At 53.2% G+C, this 18117-nt stretch overlaps 6 protein-coding genes across 7 annotated transcripts in view; 2 read left to right on the top strand and 4 right to left on the bottom strand.

The window, feature by feature from the left end:
- The window catches only part of LOC120955667 (ejaculatory bulb-specific protein 3-like), a 322541-nt gene that overhangs the window by 302794 nt on the left and 1630 nt on the right, over nt 1–18117 (bottom strand). The window lies entirely within an intron of this gene.
- LOC120954668 (histone H3.v1-like) lies at nt 908–2073 on the bottom strand. Its single transcript, XM_040374786.2, has one exon. It carries the CDS (start codon nt 1888–1890, stop codon nt 1069–1071), a length of 822 nt encoding a protein of 273 aa, XP_040230720.2. The 5' UTR covers nt 1891–2073; the 3' UTR covers nt 908–1068.
- Nucleotides 2302–9116, top strand: LOC120955659 (integrator complex subunit 1). The gene has a single exon (XM_040376724.2). It carries the CDS (start codon nt 2522–2524, stop codon nt 9038–9040), a length of 6519 nt encoding a protein of 2172 aa, XP_040232658.2. The 5' UTR covers nt 2302–2521; the 3' UTR covers nt 9041–9116.
- On the bottom strand, nt 9685–13444 carry LOC120955662 (transmembrane protein 184C). The gene is made up of 5 exons (XM_040376737.2): nt 12691–13444; nt 11745–11781; nt 11394–11671; nt 11112–11318; nt 9685–11046 (listed from the first exon to the last, which is right to left on the bottom strand). Exons 1-5 carry the CDS (start codon nt 12972–12974, stop codon nt 10005–10007), a joined length of 1848 nt encoding a protein of 615 aa, XP_040232671.2. The 5' UTR covers nt 12975–13444; the 3' UTR covers nt 9685–10004.
- Nucleotides 13528–14873, top strand: LOC120955665 (cell division cycle protein 123 homolog). The gene is made up of 2 exons (XM_040376742.2): nt 13528–14371; nt 14432–14873. Exons 1-2 carry the CDS (start codon nt 13663–13665, stop codon nt 14815–14817), a joined length of 1095 nt encoding a protein of 364 aa, XP_040232676.2. The 5' UTR covers nt 13528–13662; the 3' UTR covers nt 14818–14873.
- LOC120955663 (phosphorylated adapter RNA export protein) lies at nt 14913–17203 on the bottom strand. 2 transcript variants are annotated; one of them, XM_040376738.2, is made up of 7 exons: nt 17167–17203; nt 16961–17097; nt 16155–16876; nt 15941–16050; nt 15776–15867; nt 15444–15711; nt 14913–15357 (listed from the first exon to the last, which is right to left on the bottom strand). In XM_040376738.2, the coding sequence occupies exons 2-7, from the start codon at nt 17018–17020 to the stop codon at nt 15095–15097; spliced, it is 1515 nt and encodes a 504-aa protein (XP_040232672.2). In that variant the 5' UTR covers nt 17021–17097; nt 17167–17203; the 3' UTR covers nt 14913–15094. The 2 variants fall into 2 exon arrangements, with proteins under 2 accessions (XP_040232672.2, XP_049464557.1); XM_049608600.1 differs by having other exon boundaries at nt 15941–16038; nt 16961–17203.

Consider the following 18117-nt stretch of genomic DNA (forward strand, 5'->3'; position numbering starts at 1 on the left):
CCATCCGTCGTCGGCCGGTAGTGCGGCCGTCCGACCCGCTTCCGCAAACGATGGTGGCCTGCAGATGAAGCACATTATGGAGAGTGAGCGCGCGAAACCGAAGGAGCAGCAGTATCGCGAACAGTGGCATCAGACGAATCGCAGCCAGCAGGATCCGGTCGGGGGACAGAAGTTCCTGCACACGGTCGATTCGCTGAAGTCGGTTAAAAGCTTAACGCACGGTGCGCGAAGTAAGGTGGAAAGCAACTTTTCCGACATACTGTTCCCGGGTTACGATGCGACGCACGAGCAGCGGTCAAAGACGCGCTCCGACGAGGTAGGCGATGCCGCCAGAAGCACGGTAACGCACGGTAAACCCACGAACAGTGATCGCAGTGGAGGTTGCTTGTGGAAAATCTTCCATCCCGAACCGACAACGGCATCTACGCCGCCGGTATCGTGCGCTGGAAGTTCGACGGCCACAGGAAATATGGTGCTGCCCGCCGGGACGGGGTTGGAACGATGCCTTTCCGCCTCGAGCCGGAGGTACGACACAATCACCCAGGAGGCAGAACATGAGGATGCGCCGGGGATTAACAAAGCGCTCCAGTACCTGCACAAACTGCGCTCAATGCTGTCGCATTCCGGAGCAATCCAAAGCACACGAAAGGAGTTGCAACAGAGCGTATCGGAAGGGATGGAGGAAAACTGTCGCGATTGGAATGGCGTGCTGTTGAAGTACATCGGTATGGCCGGGTCGCTGGATTATGGCGTACTGGAACCGCTGCTCCGTAAGCTCGACATAGAGACGGGCAGTTCCGAGGGCTTTACCAAATTTCTGGACCTGTTGGATAGCGAAATTTCCCTGACCCAGATCGAACTCGGCAAACGTATGCATCATGTCCAGCAGGCGAGTGAAAACTAAACCTTTTACAGTGCGTTTTATGCTAGGAAATTTTATTGTCGGACACTTTGAAATCATAAATAAATAACGCTTTAATCATGTAAAATAACAATGAAAGATGGCAACAGAACAAGGAACAAATGAATATTGCAAAATATACACCAAACCACCAAACAATCAACATATCAATTGCGCCGCAGCATCAAAGCCAGCTCCATGTCTTTGGGAATGAGCGTCACTCGGCCCCGGTGAAGGGTGCAACGATAGGAGTCACTGAACACCTGCATTAGGTACACTTCGGCCGATTCCTGCAAACATTCCAGCATCTGCGGAGTCACCTTCAGGGAACGGTGCGAATATTCGCTCAATACTTCGCGGATCAAGCGTCCGAAGCTTAGCTTGGGAATCAGATTGTGCACCGTCCCTTGCAGCCTATGGATTTCTTTCAGCACATTCAGATTGGTAGGGATTTTCTGCTTTCGACTTCTGGTAGGCTTCCCTTTGGTTGAATTCCGTCCAGTGTTGGCTGCGGCGGATATGCTGCTGCCGCCTGTCTCGTCGCGTTCGCTTCGGGATGATCCCCGGCGGCTGGTGCTGGGACCGGGTTCGGATTCAGTGTCCTCGTGTTCCAGTCCAGTGTTGGGGACGGTGGACATACTGGTGAGCCGGTGTACCGTCGCTGGAGGTTGGTCAGCGGCGGCGGCGGCGGTGGCGGTCCGTTTATTGCCGTGATTGTTTGGGCTGGAGTGTTTATGCGACGGCAGAAAGGAAAAGTTAGGCCGCGATTGGGTTGTACTGTCGCGGTACGATTCCATCACACTCCCGGTGGTTGTCTGGTCGTCCGATTCGTCGCCCATCACATTACGAAGCTCATTGACGGTTTTCAAGGGCCGGTAAGCTAGCTCTAGGTCAGCACTTCTCGGTGGGCTTGGGGACCGTTCCACCGTTTGCTTCCGGGCGCGTGCCGTCGGTTTCGGTTGCTTTTTGGTGTTTTTCCGCGGTGCCATTGTGGCTAGAGGAAAGGGACAAAATCACGACTATTTCTCCGGATAACAAGTTGCCGCCAAAACCGGTCTGCTGAACGGCCGGTGGATATCATTCGAGGCCAATCCACAACTGTCAAACGCTCCAAGATTCCATGGAAAACCGAGACAATCGTTTTACCGTTTCTTTGTGTTCTTTTTCTTGTTTGGCGCACAATGAAAATTTGAATTTTGATCTGTCTAACATATTCAATATTCAATCTACCAGAACTCTTGTTTTTATTACGTATCTTATAACAAAAATTGCCATTTCATAATTATTTTTCAAAAATCTTTATTACTGGATGACGATTTTGAAACTGCTACCATGCGGTACCCTGCGGAAACCGTTTGTTTACGTTTCTTTGCGCTAGCAAACGTCAAGCGCACGTCAATTGTGCGGTGGAAGAAGAAGAAGCGTTTGCCTGGAAGATGTCGTGACGTTTTTCATTTTATTTGCGTGTTTGGAAAAGAAAATCGAGGCGGAATTTTATTAAAACAACCATTATTCACTGCTGATTGAGCGTCTATTGAACCTTCCCCCGGCAAAAACACACCGGGCGAAAGGTCGAGTGACAAATTTTCCTCCGCCTTTTCCCTATCGGACGTTCCCTCGATGGATCGGGGCAAATCGGGACCGGGCATTCGGTCCACCAAGAAGCAACAGCTAAGCCACCCCCAGGCGGAGCTGTACGCACTTGGGTCGAAATCATCCGTCGGTGGTTCGCGAGGTGACGATGCAAAGTCTCGGGTCGTCGTGGGGGGTGTCGTGTCGGACCGCAAGCGGGAAGCCACCTCCTCGTTGGCCATGGGCAGTGGCAGTGGTCCGGCGTCGGCAAAAAAGATCAAGCTTGCTTCCGGCGCGAGTGCGTCGATGGTGGGTGGCAGCAGCTCCGGGCTGGCCGGTGTGTCAGGTGTCGGTACGAGCAAAATCTCCTCCGGCGGGGACAGTTCCAGCTCCAGCAGCATACTGGAGTACTGGGAGCAGTGTGCGATGGAGTGTGAATCGGTGGATCTGGCCTCAACCGTGCTGTCGGCCATCGAGCAGCAGGACAGTGACAGCGTGGTGGGGTACATCTGCGGAGCGATAAAGCTGCTCATATCGCCCAAATCGAAATCGGAATCCGTTCTATCGCTTTCGCTGTCGTATTTGGCCCGACTGCGGCCGCATCTGTTCTGCAACGAAACGATCACATCGGCCCTGATCGCCGTGCTCAAGCGGGACAGCGGCGGGAACGCGTTCAAGGGCCGCAACAACCCGACGATGCACATTTTGGCGTGCAATCTGCTCGCGCGAGGCTACAGCGACAAGAAACAGTGGCCGGAAAGCTTCATCCGCACGTACATTGACGACGCGATCAATGACCGTGTGTGGGTGGACTACGAGGAGTGTGCACCGTTCACGGACAATATTGTGGCGGCGTTCGGCACAAAGATTCCCCCGAAGTGGATGCTGCAGCCGGAGCTGAGTACGCTGAATCCGACGACACGGGACGGCACGCTACCGGATGACGAGCACTCCACGGACAGTGGCATGTTTGGCGATGCGCTGGGCAAAGATCCGGACGCAAACCCGCCACGCTTTGCGCACATGCGCGAACAGCTCGAGCGCATGGTAATGGACGCGGTGAAGGATCAGCTGAACCGACGCCAGGGGCCCGACTGTTCGACGAAAAACTTTCTACGCTTTCTGTCGCTGACGTGCGGCATACTGGAGGTGAGGGCGTTCGTCGTTCCGAGGCTCGAAATGTGGATTCACAACGGCAAGCTGGTGAAGCCGGTACAGGAGCTGCTAACGTTTCTGTGCTACAACGTGACCGGCCAGAGCCCGAAGGAGCACGAGGTGCTGTCGAATCTGGCCAAGGTGCGGCTGAAGTCGAAACCGCTGATCAACATCTTTATGATCGGGCTGAAGGAAATGATCAACTGTCAGCCGGAAATTCTGACTCCGCTGCTGAAGTACGTCGTGCAGAACGAGCTGTCCAATGCGCGCAACCCCAACAACATGGGCATGCTGGCGATGATGTTCCAGACCAAGCCGACCGAATCGGCCGCCAACCTGGCGGAGATCTATCAGGAGTTTCTGCTGCAGCGGGAAGATGTGTTGCGCACTTTGCGCTTCTTCCTTCGCGAGCTCGTCAAAATGCTTCGCTACGACATCAATTTGACCGTGTTTTGCAAGATGCTGCTACAGAACCGGGCGGACCTAACCCCGCAGATTGCGAGCTCGGAGTTTCGCGATCGGATCTTCCACTCGATCGTTGATCTCGTGTGTCTGTGCATGTTCCTTTCCGTGTCGCCCCAGATCCGGGAAGCGAACGTGTCGATCCGCAGTGGCCGCGAGACGAAAGGCTCAAGCGCACTGAGCGCGTTCTATCAACAGCAATCGATCATACAGGATCAAGCACTGGCCTGGATGAAGGATGTGGTGCCGCGCGTTTACAAACCAATTTCCGCGAACGATTACAAAGCCGCCCTGCACAAGCTACTGCTGCTGGATTCGCCCGAAGCGTACGCTAAAGGTGACCAATGGCCGCCGGAACCGGAGCGAGCGCCGCTACTCCGCATGGTGTCCGAGATTCCGCTGCAGGAGAACCTGATGCTGTGCATACTGCTGATAGGCATTGAGAAGGAGATTCCCTTCTCGATACAGGACACGATGGAGATTACGGAGCAGCTGGTGCGCAGGGCGGGATCACTGCGCCACATGGACTATCCGCCGCTGGAGATAACGGATCTGAAGATCATCGAGCTGCTGTTCAAGATGTCCGAGTACCACCATCCGGACAATATCGTGCTGCCGTCGAACTACGAGCCGCCCAATCTGGCCATCTCATCGCTGTACTGGAAAACGTGGATCATTCTGCTGCTCATCTCGGCGCACAATCCCTCCTCGTTCGGGTCGTTCTGCTGGGAGCAGTACCCGATGTTGCGCCTCCTGATGGAAATGTGCATCACCAACCAGATTGGGCCGCCGAAACCGAGCGAAGAAGAGCTGGCGGTGGCAACGCTCGAGAAGGCGCAGATACTGGAGTTTGAGAACCATCTCGCCTCGAACCCGATCACGGAGCAAAACAGCTTGCTGCTGTCGCAGCTGATACTGATGGACCCGCGGGGTGTGGCACGCCGTCCGCCGAACCCTGTGCTGGACCAGATACAGCAGCTCAACGTAAGCCACCGGTTGGGCCATCTGCTGTGTCGCAGCCGTAAGCCGGACCTGCTGCTCGAGATCATCCAGCGCCAGGGAACGTCCCAGTCGATGCCGTGGTTGGCGGATTTGGTACAAAACTCCGAGGGTGACTTCAATCACCTCCCAGTGCAGTGTTTGTGCGAGTTTTTGCTTGCCAACTCCGGCTCGGTCATTGTGGAGGCAAGCCGGGAGGCGGAACTGCTTCTCTACCTGCAGCGCGTCCTGCAGGATGAAACGGGCGAGCATCAGATGATGATCGGCGAGGTGCTGGAGTACTTCCTGCGCCGTTTGTCTTCGTTTTCGAGCGCATCGCGCCAGTCCGCCATTCGGGGACTGAAGTTGCTGCTGAAGGTGTTCCAGGAGGAGCACGATCCGGGCGCGACCGTCCCGATCGAGGCGAACAATGGCGACTGGCTGCTGCGCTACCTGCCCATGATACCGCACTTCCCGTACGTGCGGCCGAGCGTGATCGTGCAGCTGCGGGCCGCCTGCCAGGTGGAGAACATCCCCGAGCTGGTGATGGTGTACATTCAGTTCGTGGCCGCGCACAGCGCAATGGACGGAGAGGAAGCGATGCTCGAGCACGTGATGGACATGTCGCATCTGATCGTGGAGCGGACGACCGTGTTTGCGAACATTATACCGACGCTGGCGGACCCGAGCGAGCAGCGGATACAGACGCTCAACTGTCTGTTCGTGATGTTTAACAACTTTCTGATCAAGCTGCGCGATGCGAAGGTGATACCGCACGCGTTCACCGAGTATCCGGACCTGCTGCTGGTACAGTTTGCCGACGAGAGCCAGTGTCACATCCATCTGAACATCATTCAAGCGTTCGTGATTCTTCTCACGCACTCTTCTTTTATTTCCGTGGCGGGTCAAATACTGGACTATTGGTTCCCGGAGGGAGCACCCCCGCCGCAAGCCTTCACGGTGGACGGTTCCGAGCCGGTCTGTATCCTTCCCGACTGGCTGAAGCTGAAGATGATCCGCAGCAACGTCGAGCGACTGGTTGATGCCGCCCTGCAGGGACTGACGCCCGATCAGATTGTGCTGTTCGTGCAGAACTTTGGCACACCGATCAGCTCGATGTCGAAGCTGTTGGCTCTGCTCGATCGTGCCGTGATCGTGCAGTACGAAGCGGTTAATGCCGCCATCCTCAACAAGAGCTACCTTGCGCAGCTGATCGAGATACAGCAGGCACGGGGTGCCAAGAATGGCCACATCTCGGTGGAAGCGCTCGAGCTGCTACCGCAACAGTTGGCGGCCGGTGGCGAGCAAAAGATGTCGATCGATGACGAGAAGGACGTGAAACCCTCCCGGGGGACATCGGCGGAAGGCAGCGTGATGGAAGCGTACCGTATTGAGCTGCTGCCTGCGTCAAACTCTTCCACCGACGGACGTCGCTCGGTGTCGTCCGATGCGCGACCAGCTTCCGGCTCGAAGACGAAAGAGATCGAGGAAGCGGTCGAGTTGGTGCTTTCCTGTGCGCTGAAGTTTAACCGCCCCGCCATGGCCAAGTATCGCAAACTGATCCAACGGTTGATGAACTCCGCCTCCAAGTCGCAGGAATACGCTGCCAACAAATCGATCGCTTATCTGGGCCGCCTGCTGAAGAGCCAGCAGGGCCAGGGCTTGATCAAGGGGCTGGTGCAGAACTCGCAGATCGTGTGCTTCTTCCGGGCGTTGCTCGAAACGCCGCTGGAAAAGTTCGAAAACCTCAACTATCTGCTGCACGTGCTGGATGAGATCATTCGCTGTGTGAATCCGGCCTCGAACACGGTACTGCTGGAGGTGCTGGTGAGCAAGCGGGCTCAGCTGATTCGTCACGCGCAGAAAGAATCGGGCGGTGTGGCGAACGGTGCCGGAGCAGGAGGGAAGCAGGATGCATCGGTGGGAGGTAGCAGCAGTGCTGCATTCGGAAGCGATTTGTTGCAAGTGCTCTCGACGACGCGCAGTGCCGATGTGGAGCGGAAAGGCATGCAGCAGCTGTGGCGTACGAGCCGCGAAGGGTTGATCAGTGTCGCTTCCACCATGCTGAAGGGCAACGGAATCAAGCGGGATGTGGTGGACGGCGAAAGAGAGCTGGAGGGTGGTAACAAGTGCGGTCTGCTGGTGGATTGGGTGGCCGATGCGGACTCGGAGCTGATACGCGTCAACAAGGAGCAGCAGATGGAGTTACTCTTTAGCCGGAGTCTTTCAAACTCGCGCCCGTATCTTCTGTCCCTCATGTCGCATCAGGCGAGCTGGGCAACACTCTACCAAACGGTGGATTTACTGATGGGATCGTTCAATGCAGAGTACGATCCTACCTCGGTGCTGGACTTTATCGACACACTCACGCGCAATCCTCGCCTCTGGCAGGGTCGCGATAAGGCCGTCCCGAAGCATGAACAGATCGAGTACATTGTAACGCTCACCGCGCCACAATCGTGCACCTTTATCGATTACATACTGGCGGAGGAGCAAAGCGCCCAATCCAACGACGGTCCAGTTCGACGCTTGAGCCAACGCGTGAAGCTGCTGCTGCAGTGTCTGCCGGGCAAGTTTGCGATGCTACCGGCAATGGTGGCGTACGTGCAAGAGTACGAACGACGGGAGGGCACGTCCCGCCACACCCCATTAGAGCGCACTTCGGTGGGTAAACTGTTTTTGAAACAACTCTACCTAAACCTGCCCCCGATGAAGTTCATCCTGCCGACCGTCGGTTCGGACCTGTATCAGTCCGACATGCGCAACGAGCCCGGCGGATGTGTGGCGGACAAGTTTACGTACTACATCGTCACGACCATCGCGTCGCTGAACAATCCGCGCGACTTCCAAACGATGTCCGCCGAGATGGAGCTGATCGTGCGGAAGCTGGCCGCATCACACCCGACGCTGCTGCTGCGCCAGCTGTCCGTACTGTCGGCACTGCTGCAGGGCCGGGCGCACATGGATTTGCACGTGCTGCGGTCGGAGTATCACTTCCACCTGTTCCATCAGGTGATGGGCATTTTGGAGCTGCTGGCACCGCTCGTCTACCGGGACTGCTACCGGGAGGGGCTGCAGAACGGGTTGGATTGCTTCTTCCAGCTGCTGAAACATCACGGTACGTTTAAGGAAAGCTACACCCTCATCTACCGGTTCGTGGAGTTCCTGCAGGCGTACATCGGGGCCAATCCGGCGACGGCGATCGCTTTCGTGGAGCAGTACAGCGACGTTCTGATCGATCTCGCCCATCAGCACTTTGATCTGCACGCGCTGCAGCAACTGGTGCAGGGGCTTTCGATGCTACGGCACACGACGGGCGGCGCCTCGATGCGGAAGCACTCCTCCGGGGGAGGCATTCTGGCCGACCTCGATCAGCTGGCAGCGAGCGCAGCAACGTACGAAGGATCGATGAGCGATAGTCGTGCGATAGTCGATGGAGGGGAAACGTCCGGTGGAAAACCGCCCGGTAGCAATGCAGCAGTGGGACTCATGCTTGCGCCCGCCATCCGGAACGACTTGCTGCCCACGCACTGGACGGAGCTGGTGGCAGTGCTGCGGTCGCGAGATATCGATGAAATTTCCATCCCACTAATGGAGCTGGACGCACTGTCCGTGAAGCGGCCCGCCCTGCTCGAGGACATCTTCGACGATGTGATCCGGTTCGTGCAGCATCCATCCCCGACGACGCGCCAGATGGCCCACAATCTGGTGACACGCTGGCTGAAGCAAAACCCGGGCAGTGTTAGCTCGAACGGGACGGCACTGACGGCGTTCGTGCAGTGCCTGAACCATGAGGACGTGACGGTGGTGCACAGTGCGCTGGACAAGACGACGGAGTACACGCTGTGCCTGCAGGAGCACACGCCCCAGATACTGGCGGCGGTGTTCGAGCTGGGCATCGGCAGCCGCATCAACACGTACAATGCGCTGCGACGAGTCGTTCAGGCGCTCAAGAAGCAGCATGCCTGCTAAAGCTTATCGATAAGGTAAATTAAGTGTAATTAACAGCTAGAATGCGAAAATATAGTTACAATGTGGTATATAATAAGCATTTGCGTTGCTTGCTTTTCTGTATAATTTATTTACGATTTTCCGTTGGACGATTTCGTGCGCCGGGGGCCCAAAATCTCAATATAAAGCCTACACATTTCGAAAGAAATTAGTTACATTTTGGTTATATATAATATCAGTTTGACTGTGGGGGGGAGGGGGGGATTGGAGAGGGGGTTAGTTAGCCTAAATAATTATTGCCACATACACCGAAGCCACACGGCCCCGTGGCCGATGTACGGTGTTCAGGTTTCGCTCGGCACACAGAACTGGGTGTGCGGAATTGTGGAAAGGAATTTTCGCTTTACAGGGTTTTCCAGGGGTTCTAATGTTTGTGAGACACTTCCCTGACCCTTTCTTATGGGAAGTGAACTTCATATGTTGGAAATTGGACTCTATGGCACCCGTTTTGGTTAGGCTCATTGGAAATTCCGGTTGGATTTGTCAAAACAAGGGGGATATATAGTCCAACTCCCATTACATTAAGTTCATTTCTCATAAGAAAGAGTCAGTTAAGTGTTGAACAGTTATGAGAACTCCTGAAAACCCCTGTAATGATACCACAGATACGATATACGAGTACGAGTAAAGAATGAATGCACAGTCTGTTTTGAGATTTTTACAAAAGAAAAAAAAGGAGCAATCCTTCCACAACGGGCACTAAGCATGAACCGCGAGAGATTATGGGCGCAATTGATCATTCTCCGTGATATCGGGATGCGTGCGCGGATGCGGCCATGTTCTATCACACCTCGCCACAAGGCATTTTGTTCGTCTCGTCTAAACTACAAAGCAAAGCGCTCACACACCAAATACTGCTATGGCGAGCATTATGCAAGGATACATCATCGAACGTTAAGCAAGAGCTCCGAAAATCGCGTCCAATTTACGCTTTCCGATTGCTATCCGGGTTAATGTTAATATTGTCCGTACTGAGCCCTTTCACGTCGATGCCCAGCTCGTCGTCGGGCGTACTGAGCCAATCGCTGCCATTGCTCTCCGAACGCTGCATCTGCCGCTGGGAAGAGCTCGATTCACTGTTGCTATTGTCCGGTGGTGGTCGCCTGCCGCCCGAGCTTCGCTGCTTCGCTACGTTCGCTTTGCGGGCGCCAGCACCCCGTGACGTCGTGGCCGGATCGGTGTCGCTTTTGAGCGAAATCAAATTTTCGTAACTGGGCGTTTTGCTGAGCGTTAGATTGAGCGCTTTCGTCGAGGGGAATTGGTTGAAAATGTTAATCTCTTTCGGCGGCGCGCCCTCGTTCGGTGTTTCGACAAGCTTTTCCGCCTTCGGTCGTACGATGCTGATGCCACTGTCAAGTGCACCGTAGCGTGGTGCGATCGTGCCACTGCCGGAGGCTTTCGCCTGTCCGCCGGGATACGCGCCCGTTGCACTGTAGTACAGGCCGCTCTGGTAGCACTGGCTGGCTAAGATGTTTGACCCGTTGGCGCCTTCCTGCTGCACCAGGAATTCACGCTCCGTGCCGCTAATGTTCATATCACAGGTTCGACTGCTGCCCGGAGCCATATCGTACACCGCCCGGCCCCGAAACCGTCGGCTCAACGAACTGCCCACCTCGCCCAGATGCTCCGACACGTCCTGCCGCACGTCGGATATGTCGAGCATGGTCAGGAGGCCGCTGTACCACGGTTGGGACCCGTTGCCCGCAGCACCGTTACCACCACCGCCCGTCGCACTGCTCCCGTTGATGCTGCCCCTGGCGATCAGCCCTACTGGAATGTTCAGCACGTACGGGTGGTGCGAGAAGCTGTAGTGGTGGGCCAGTGCGGCCAAAAACATTTCGATGCAGATGAGAAAGTTTTGCAGCTTCGTCGACAGTTCCAGCTGGGATTCGAATTCCGACGTGTTGCTGTCGAAAATGTCCTTGATGATGCCGTAGTACACAAGGAAGTAGATGATGACGCTTTGACTGTGCAGAAGAAAAAAGACATTTTAAAATTGAACGCGGCGATGTTTTAGAAAGATGCCACTTACAAGAAGGAAAAGAAAATGACCGCTTTGATGCAGAAAAACTTTGGCAACGGTCTCATCGCACGCAGCTCATTGCGAGTCGCTCGATAGAACAGTGCCAGGCAGTACATGGCGATCGATTGGGAGCAGTTGTTGATGAACACCAGGTACGGGAATGCCACCGACGCCCGGAACTGACCCTCCCCGTACACGTGATTCAGCTGGCAGATGCTACAACAAGAAGCGAATGCAATCGGTCAGTAAGAGCCAAAAAGGGAGCCCTCAGTCCCCCCCCCTCCCAATTACCATGCAATGACAGTGGTCAGTGGTCGTACGACCGTGTACTGCAGTATACCGTGCTTGCAGTTGTGCACAAACTCGCGGCCCATCTGCCAGGTCGAGAGACAGCAGCACGGTATGAAGTGATGCGTTTGCGCGTTAAACTCTAGAGCCCGCTCTAGGTCCATCTCGAGGTTCAGATAGTTTAGCAGATACTTCATGAAGTTGTAGATGACGTACGCTTCGTAACACTCGCGTATACTGTCCATGTAGATCGATTTGCGAGGGTAGATTAAGCAAAGAAGCTAAAAACGAAAATAAACGAAAAAACAGTGTGAAACAGTGCCACAACAGTGCGCGGGTATTTAGTACACATACCGCATTTAGTGCGTAGATCGGTACCATCCAAAGGATCCTGAAACGAAACAAGCAAACCGAATGATGAAAAAGTGTGTCATAAAAGGTTGTCTGCTAAAAACAACTAAGCGATAATGAGCCGCCGTCTTTTTTGTTAGACAAGCCTGCAAATCGAGGATGTGAAGATTGCGAAGGTCAAGAAAAGTGCCGCACATACGGACCGAGCGGTTACCATGATAACGGGCGATCGCCTATTCCAGCCATCTACTTCTACAAGACATGGGAGGCGATGAATCATTCGGGAGCACTGTAGAGTGCGTTTTACGATCGTGGAATACTGAGCCAGACCCCGAAAACGTGCTCACAGGCACGAAAAATAAATTGAATTCTAATCACTACGCGGTGTGATAAATCGTAGCTGGTAAATACTTTTAATTTTCTATTACATCATTTGATTTATGATGCAGTGGATGGACATTGATTTGAATTGTTAGGTGTTTCATGGTGCAGCCCTGTGCTAAGCATTCCGCCGTTTCCACATTCTCGTGTTATGTTTCACGGTTCAACGGTTTCGTTTGAAGCTGCTGCTGTTGGGAAAGCAACCAAAGGCGGATACGACGCGACCTGGTTTTATTGCAACCGAGCGAACGTCTGAGCCTTCTAATCGCAATCCACTAAACCATCGTTTGCTCCGTTATTACTTAGCAGATTGGTTGAGGATGTAAATACGATGACTCATGTGTACCACACCACGGCCTACGTTTTTTTTTTCGGGACAGGCGTGTGTGTGTTTTTTGATAAGACCTAAAGAGAGAAAGCTTGGCCTGAGCGGTGCGATGGCTTCCGTAGTTTTGATTACACCGTACGGCAACATTTCCTGAGTTGAAACGACTCTTGGTGTTGCCGTTTTTGATAAGTGTATCGAACGAACGGGGTTTGGGAGAAACCGTCGTCACCGCCACGTTACCTGATGATATGCCGCTGCAGCTGGGGCTGCGTGTAGTGGATGGTATGCTGGGCGATCTGCCATATCGAGATGGGTATGGCGCACAGCACAAACAGTCCCCCGATCAGGACCAGCTGTCCTTTGCGGGTGAAACCATCCTTCACCGAGTCGGCAATCAGCAGCGGCACGACGATGATGACGAACAGTACGTACAGTACGACGAGCAGTGGCCGCAACCACACACGCCAGTGAATGCACATTCTTCTGCCGTCCTGCGGTTTCGCACTTCCCCCTGGTGGTGGCATGCACTGCTGAGGTTTCTTTCTTCTTTCTTTCTGCACAACACTCTTCGACACTTCTTCGGGCCGCCGCGTTTAAGCGTTAACACAGACCATTTTCAGAACGCACACAATTCGATTGTTCGCGGAGAATTCACTGTTGATGGCTGATTGGCGTCAAGGGGGGCAGCGTTCTTATCGCAGCAGGCCTGCTGTTGCGAGCTAATTTTCACCATCGACCGACCGCCACTGTTGGCTCGGCCATTTTCACCCAAACTGAGAGAGACGGATTTCCCTGCCGCACAAGCACAATGACACACATTTCCGCGAGCCCGTAAGGGGATGATATAATTCGATTAGTTGCACTGCTGCTGTCTCTCACACCCCGCTTGGGGTAGATAACAACTGGCTGGCTTGGTTGCTTTGTGCACGGTAGTGGATTTGTTTACAAAATAATGCAACTTTTTCGCAGCGACGTTGGATGGCTTGTGAATTCGTAGAAATACGTCGCCCCGACTGCGTTTGACAGCTGTCAAATGGTCTGCGCGTCGTCGCCCGCTGCTGCTGATTGGTAAACAAAAACGGGCCGTCGTTTTTCGTTGCTTTTTTCTGGTCGCTGCAAGTTCCAGTACGCATTTCATCACTTTGGAAAATTACGCTGCGGTGTGTGTGCGTGTGAGTGCATTTAAAATTTATTGAAACAAAAATTAAAACAATGTTGATCCGCAACATCGAGCTGGAAAAGCAGGCCTGCATGCATGTGAACTGGTACGAGCTGTTTCGAAAAAATACGATCAAATCGTGCATTATTCCGGTGCCGGAAGATGTGCTGGCGTATCTGCGCCAGGATATGCTAATTCTGCCGAAGGAGTGCTCCAACTTTACCGACGTGAGCACGGGGGAAGGATTTCAAACCACACACTACAACGCGTTCGACGACCAGTTCGATGGGACGGATAGTGAGGGCGAGGATGGTGCGGATGACGACCAGGAGCAGCCTGCATTTCCGGAATTCTCCCAATTGCTGACCGATGCGATACAGAGTCTGGGAGGGAATGCATTTCTGAAAAGCGACTGGCACTGCCCGAAGGATGCGCAGTGGATCACGCTCGGCCAGTCGCTCTGTGTGCGCGACATTACGGACGTGTATCAGCTGCTGAAAGCGTCCAGCTTCTGCAAGGAAGACTTCCGCGAACGGTCCGAGGTGAATGGGAGCGGGTATCACGTTGTGCTGAAGAAGTGGCGGGACATCCATCCCGGGTCGGAGTTCCGTTGCTTCGTGCGCAATCGGTCGCTCGTGGCGATCTCCCCCCGGCACTGGCCATCGTACCACGAGCACATTGCACGCGAACGAAGCGACATCGTGAACGATATTGTGTCGCTGTTCAAGGAGAAGATAAAGGAGACCTTCCCGTTGAAGGATTGTAAGTGTAGCGGGTTTTTCAGTTTTACTCCTTTTACTCAAACGGTCTCTTTTTCTGCAGATGTATTCGACGTGTATCGTCCAGCGAAGGATAATGTCATCATTATGGACTTTTCACTGTACGGCAAGGGCCATTCCGACAGCTTGGCGTTCGATTACGACCAGCTGGACGATGAAGCGCAGGTGGCAACGATCGAAGAGGAGGATGATCCCGAATTCCGCTATCTGCCCAACGACTGTGGCGTACAGCCAATCAAGCGGAATGTGTACGGCTTTCCGCAGGATTTCTGCAACTTCTTCCAAGGTGCGGCACCATCGTCGGAGGGTGGCGCCGCGGCGGAAGAGGCCAGTGTTGAGGGGGACAGTAACAATTTGATCAACCGGTTGATAGAGCAGTGCAATCTGCAGCAGTTGCACGATCTGGATAATCAGAACGAACAAGCATAAGGGATCGAAATTATCGCACACATGAATCGCTATAAATGCATCTAAATTATACAATATCTCTGGCGTGTTGATGTGAGTAACTAGAAGGCTTAAGGTTAGTGTAGTTCAAGTACGAGTATTTACATTTAGTTCAAGATTTAGTTCTCTTCCCATTATGAATCCCATTCACTGTTAAGCCGTCGCCTCGTCGTTCGTTAGCACATGTGTGATTTCGCAAAACAGAAAAAAAAAACTCATTGTAATGCGGTAGGCCACGGCACGTCCCGGGCGTGCGCCGCTAGAAGAGATCCATATCATCGCACGTAATATCGAGACAGTCCTCTTGGTAGCTGGCCAAGTTTCGCATCGCTGTCGAACCGTCCGGCAGCATGCGGCACGCGTCCTCTGGAGCGACGTCCGAATCTTTGTCCGTTTCGTGCCCGTGCAGCAGCAGCGTTTTGTCCGGGCTGGTGGTGACGTTTACGTGGATGTTGCGCGCTTCGTAGTCGGAGTTGCCCTCAAAGTTTTCCTCACCCACCGGGGAAGGGGGAGGGTTTGAAACTGGAAAAGAGGAGAAAAGAGGCAAGCATTACATTTAGTATTATGCTGTTCCTGTTGCACGCTTGTGCAAGGTACTCTTCACTCACGAGTGCTGTGTGTTTCCGCCTTCAGGTGTGCCATGATCGGCAGGGAGGAAGAAGTTTGCTCAGCATCGTTGGCCGCTTGGCGGTTAAGCGTTTTCTTCAGCTCCTCCACCTTCTTGTCCCGGTTGATGCTTTTCGTTAGCTTCCATTCTTTCTGCTTCGCTTTTTTCTCGCTCTGAAAGATTGTCCTTTTGGCCTCCTCGTCTACCTCTTCGCAATGCTTCAGGAGAAAGAGAAACACACCGCCCGGGGTGCGCCGCCGCCAGCCTTTCTGCAATGGGGAATAGAATGATTGAAACGAAATGTCCTAATCGATAAGAAGTGATTTATGTTACCATAACGAGCATTCCACCGTCGGCTTCGATTTTCTGTGTCTCTTTGAAGAGTTTCATTGGAATTTCCTGGCCGAGCGTTTCAGCTACTCGCACTGAAATAACAAACAAAGACCACTTTATTCAGTGACTGCGGTCAAATATGAATCCAGCAGCATATGTCCTTACCCATCAGTTCCGTGTGCGTTTCCTCCAGCTTTTCGGCCAGCTCTATGCCAAACTTTTCATTGGTACAGTTTTCCCCCACCTCGAGATCCGGTATGTGCCTGCAATCAAATCTAGGGCATAATTTGCGTTCATATTGCACGGACTTAAGCTTAACCCACTTCACCGATACACTGCGTGCCATCCCCCAAGCTGCCAACAAGCGCTCGACACTTACCTTGGAGCGTTTTGTGCACAATCGTCACTATTGCTATCAGTGCTGTTGTTTCGCTTGCCGATGCGATCCTTAATACTTCCCCGCCGCTCCGTACCGCTCGCTTCCGGGTACGAGTTGTGACCCGTTCGCATACGCTTCCCGCCACCCGTGTAACCATCGGAATCGTCCGAATTGGACTGGCGGCGCTTCAAGCGCTCGAACGCATTGCCGCTTTGCAGCCGAAATCTCAGCTTGTAGTCGTACGACTCGACGTCACGGTTTCGCATATCACTCCCGGTCACACCGCAACCGCGCATCGTTTCCATCAGTGTGTCCTCTTGCAAGCTTTCCGTCCATATGTTATACTTCTTTGTTCGGGCGGCGGTACCGTGTGGCATGGGTTTGGGGTTGGCACCACTAGCAGCGGCGGCGGCGGCGGCAGCTGCAGCAGTAGCAGCAGCGACGGCCGGAGGATGCGCATGAAGCGGCCGCTTGTGTGCAGTGCGAGGCGAATGTCCGGCCATCCGTTTGGGATAGTTCATGGGGCCGAGTCGAATGTTACTGCCACTTTCATCCGAGCTTCCATCGGAGTCGCTCTTCTCGTGGTGCAGTTCGTCGTCGTCATGCTCGTCCGAAACGATGTCCATCTGGCGCGGCACATTGACGGAGGCGGAGGCAAATTCGCTCTTGGCCGCCTCTGGCCGGGTCAGGGGCGTGTAGCCATCGCTGTCGCTCTCCGAAAGCTGGCGAAAGGAAGATAAAGGAAAGCGGCAACCGTTAGAGCCTGATTCAGGAAGCACGGTCCCCAGACGAAACAATGAATTTACTTCTCCTTCCTCCAAGTCGTCTTTCGGACTCAGCACATTGAGTGTCTCATGTTCCATCATTTGTGTGCCGTTCGTTGCAAAACTCGAGCCACAGCACGGGGGAATACAATTGGGTGGATTTGGTGCGTAAAATAACTCTAGAAATACGCCATAAATACGTAATTTTAGTTAAAAATCGTGATAGCTTCGCGAGAGAAAAGTATCACCGAAATAATCAAACTGTCGCGGGTTTGTCACTGCACTGACGTTTGGTTGACAAAAGTCTTTACAAAGAATTTGCTTGAAAAAACGAACGATGTGTTTCATTTGCTTTCAATGAAACATTTCACATTTGAATCAAACAACGCGCCATGGGGGGTGAAACCAAAAACCGTTGGTCAATTTAGGGGATGTTTTGGCGAAATGTGGTTAAAATTGGCATTTGTCTCATCGGGAAAAGAAATGAATGGCGGAAATGCACAATTCGCTTACATCAAGACGCAAGAAATCTTTGTTTGGCTGATTTATTAGTTAAAATGATAAAATGTTGATCCCATGCCCCGTGTAATGTCGGCATTTCTCGTTGTGGATATCGTATGCATATGTATGTAAACAAATCACTGCGAAATCACAGCCGTAAGAGCTCTCTATCTCACCGAGTTTAGTCAATAGTTTGCATTATTTGCTTTGCCAGCTTAACCCATGGCAAATGTTTACAAACTGCGATCGTTAACGAAACGGTTATGTGACACCCCACCCCATCCAACCCCTTCCCCTCTCTATTCACACATTTCAACCGATGATCGTTACTTATAATCTCTCGCGGTAGGGTGTTCCCCAGCCGGAAAGGCGTTGCCAGTAAACAGATCACTTCGCATATTGCACACAGCACGGAATAATAGCACGAGGAGCTACTTGGTATCGATTGGGTGGAATTAGAGAAAAAAATCACGACCCGCTTAAAGCTCAGTATCAATTAGTAAACGTAATTGCCAGCTTACCGATGGTGATCACGTTTCCAAGAAGCAGTGGGCGGGCGGGAGGGCGGCATAACGGTGGCACTTATCGTGACCGTTCTTGTTATTGTTGTTCGGAATAGTTAATGAGTACGGTTTAAAATTTCTTGTTTGTATTTTTTGTTTTTTGTTTTGCTCTCCACTTACGACGATCTATACAAG

The sequence above is a fragment of the Anopheles coluzzii genome, chromosome 3 (genome assembly GCF_943734685.1).
Source record: "Anopheles coluzzii chromosome 3, AcolN3, whole genome shotgun sequence".
In the NCBI taxonomy this organism is placed as follows: Eukaryota; Metazoa; Arthropoda; class Insecta; order Diptera; family Culicidae; genus Anopheles; species Anopheles coluzzii.

What these genes read in the sequence shown, in the direction of transcription:
- LOC120954668 (XM_040374786.2), bottom strand. Translation starts at nt 1,890, where the DNA reads ATGGCACCGCGGAAAAACACCAAAAAGCAACCGAAACCGACGGCACGC.
- LOC120955659 (XM_040376724.2), top strand. Translation starts at nt 2,522, where the DNA reads ATGGATCGGGGCAAATCGGGACCGGGCATTCGGTCCACCAAGAAGCAA.
- LOC120955662 (XM_040376737.2), bottom strand. Translation starts at nt 12,974, where the DNA reads ATGCCACCACCAGGGGGAAGTGCGAAACCGCAGGACGGCAGAAGAATG. An exon ending in CTGCAGCGGCATATCATCAG is followed by an intron (nt 11,782 to 12,690) that starts GTAACGTGGCGG and finishes GTTTCGTTTCAG; the next exon opens with GATCCTTTGGATGGTACCGA. An exon ending in CGATCTACGCACTAAATGCG is followed by an intron (nt 11,672 to 11,744) that starts GTATGTGTACTA and finishes TTTCGTTTTTAG; the next exon opens with CTTCTTTGCTTAATCTACCC.
- LOC120955665 (XM_040376742.2), top strand. Translation starts at nt 13,663, where the DNA reads ATGTTGATCCGCAACATCGAGCTGGAAAAGCAGGCCTGCATGCATGTG. An exon ending in GACCTTCCCGTTGAAGGATT is followed by an intron (nt 14,372 to 14,431) that starts GTAAGTGTAGCG and finishes CTTTTTCTGCAG; the next exon opens with ATGTATTCGACGTGTATCGT.
- LOC120955663 (XM_040376738.2), bottom strand. Translation starts at nt 17,020, where the DNA reads ATGATGGAACATGAGACACTCAATGTGCTGAGTCCGAAAGACGACTTG. An exon ending in AACGCACACGGAACTGATGG is followed by an intron (nt 15,868 to 15,940) that starts GTAAGGACATAT and finishes TTGTTATTTCAG; the next exon opens with TGCGAGTAGCTGAAACGCTC. An exon ending in GGCGGAAACACACAGCACTC is followed by an intron (nt 15,358 to 15,443) that starts GTGAGTGAAGAG and finishes CCTCTTTTCCAG; the next exon opens with TTTCAAACCCTCCCCCTTCC.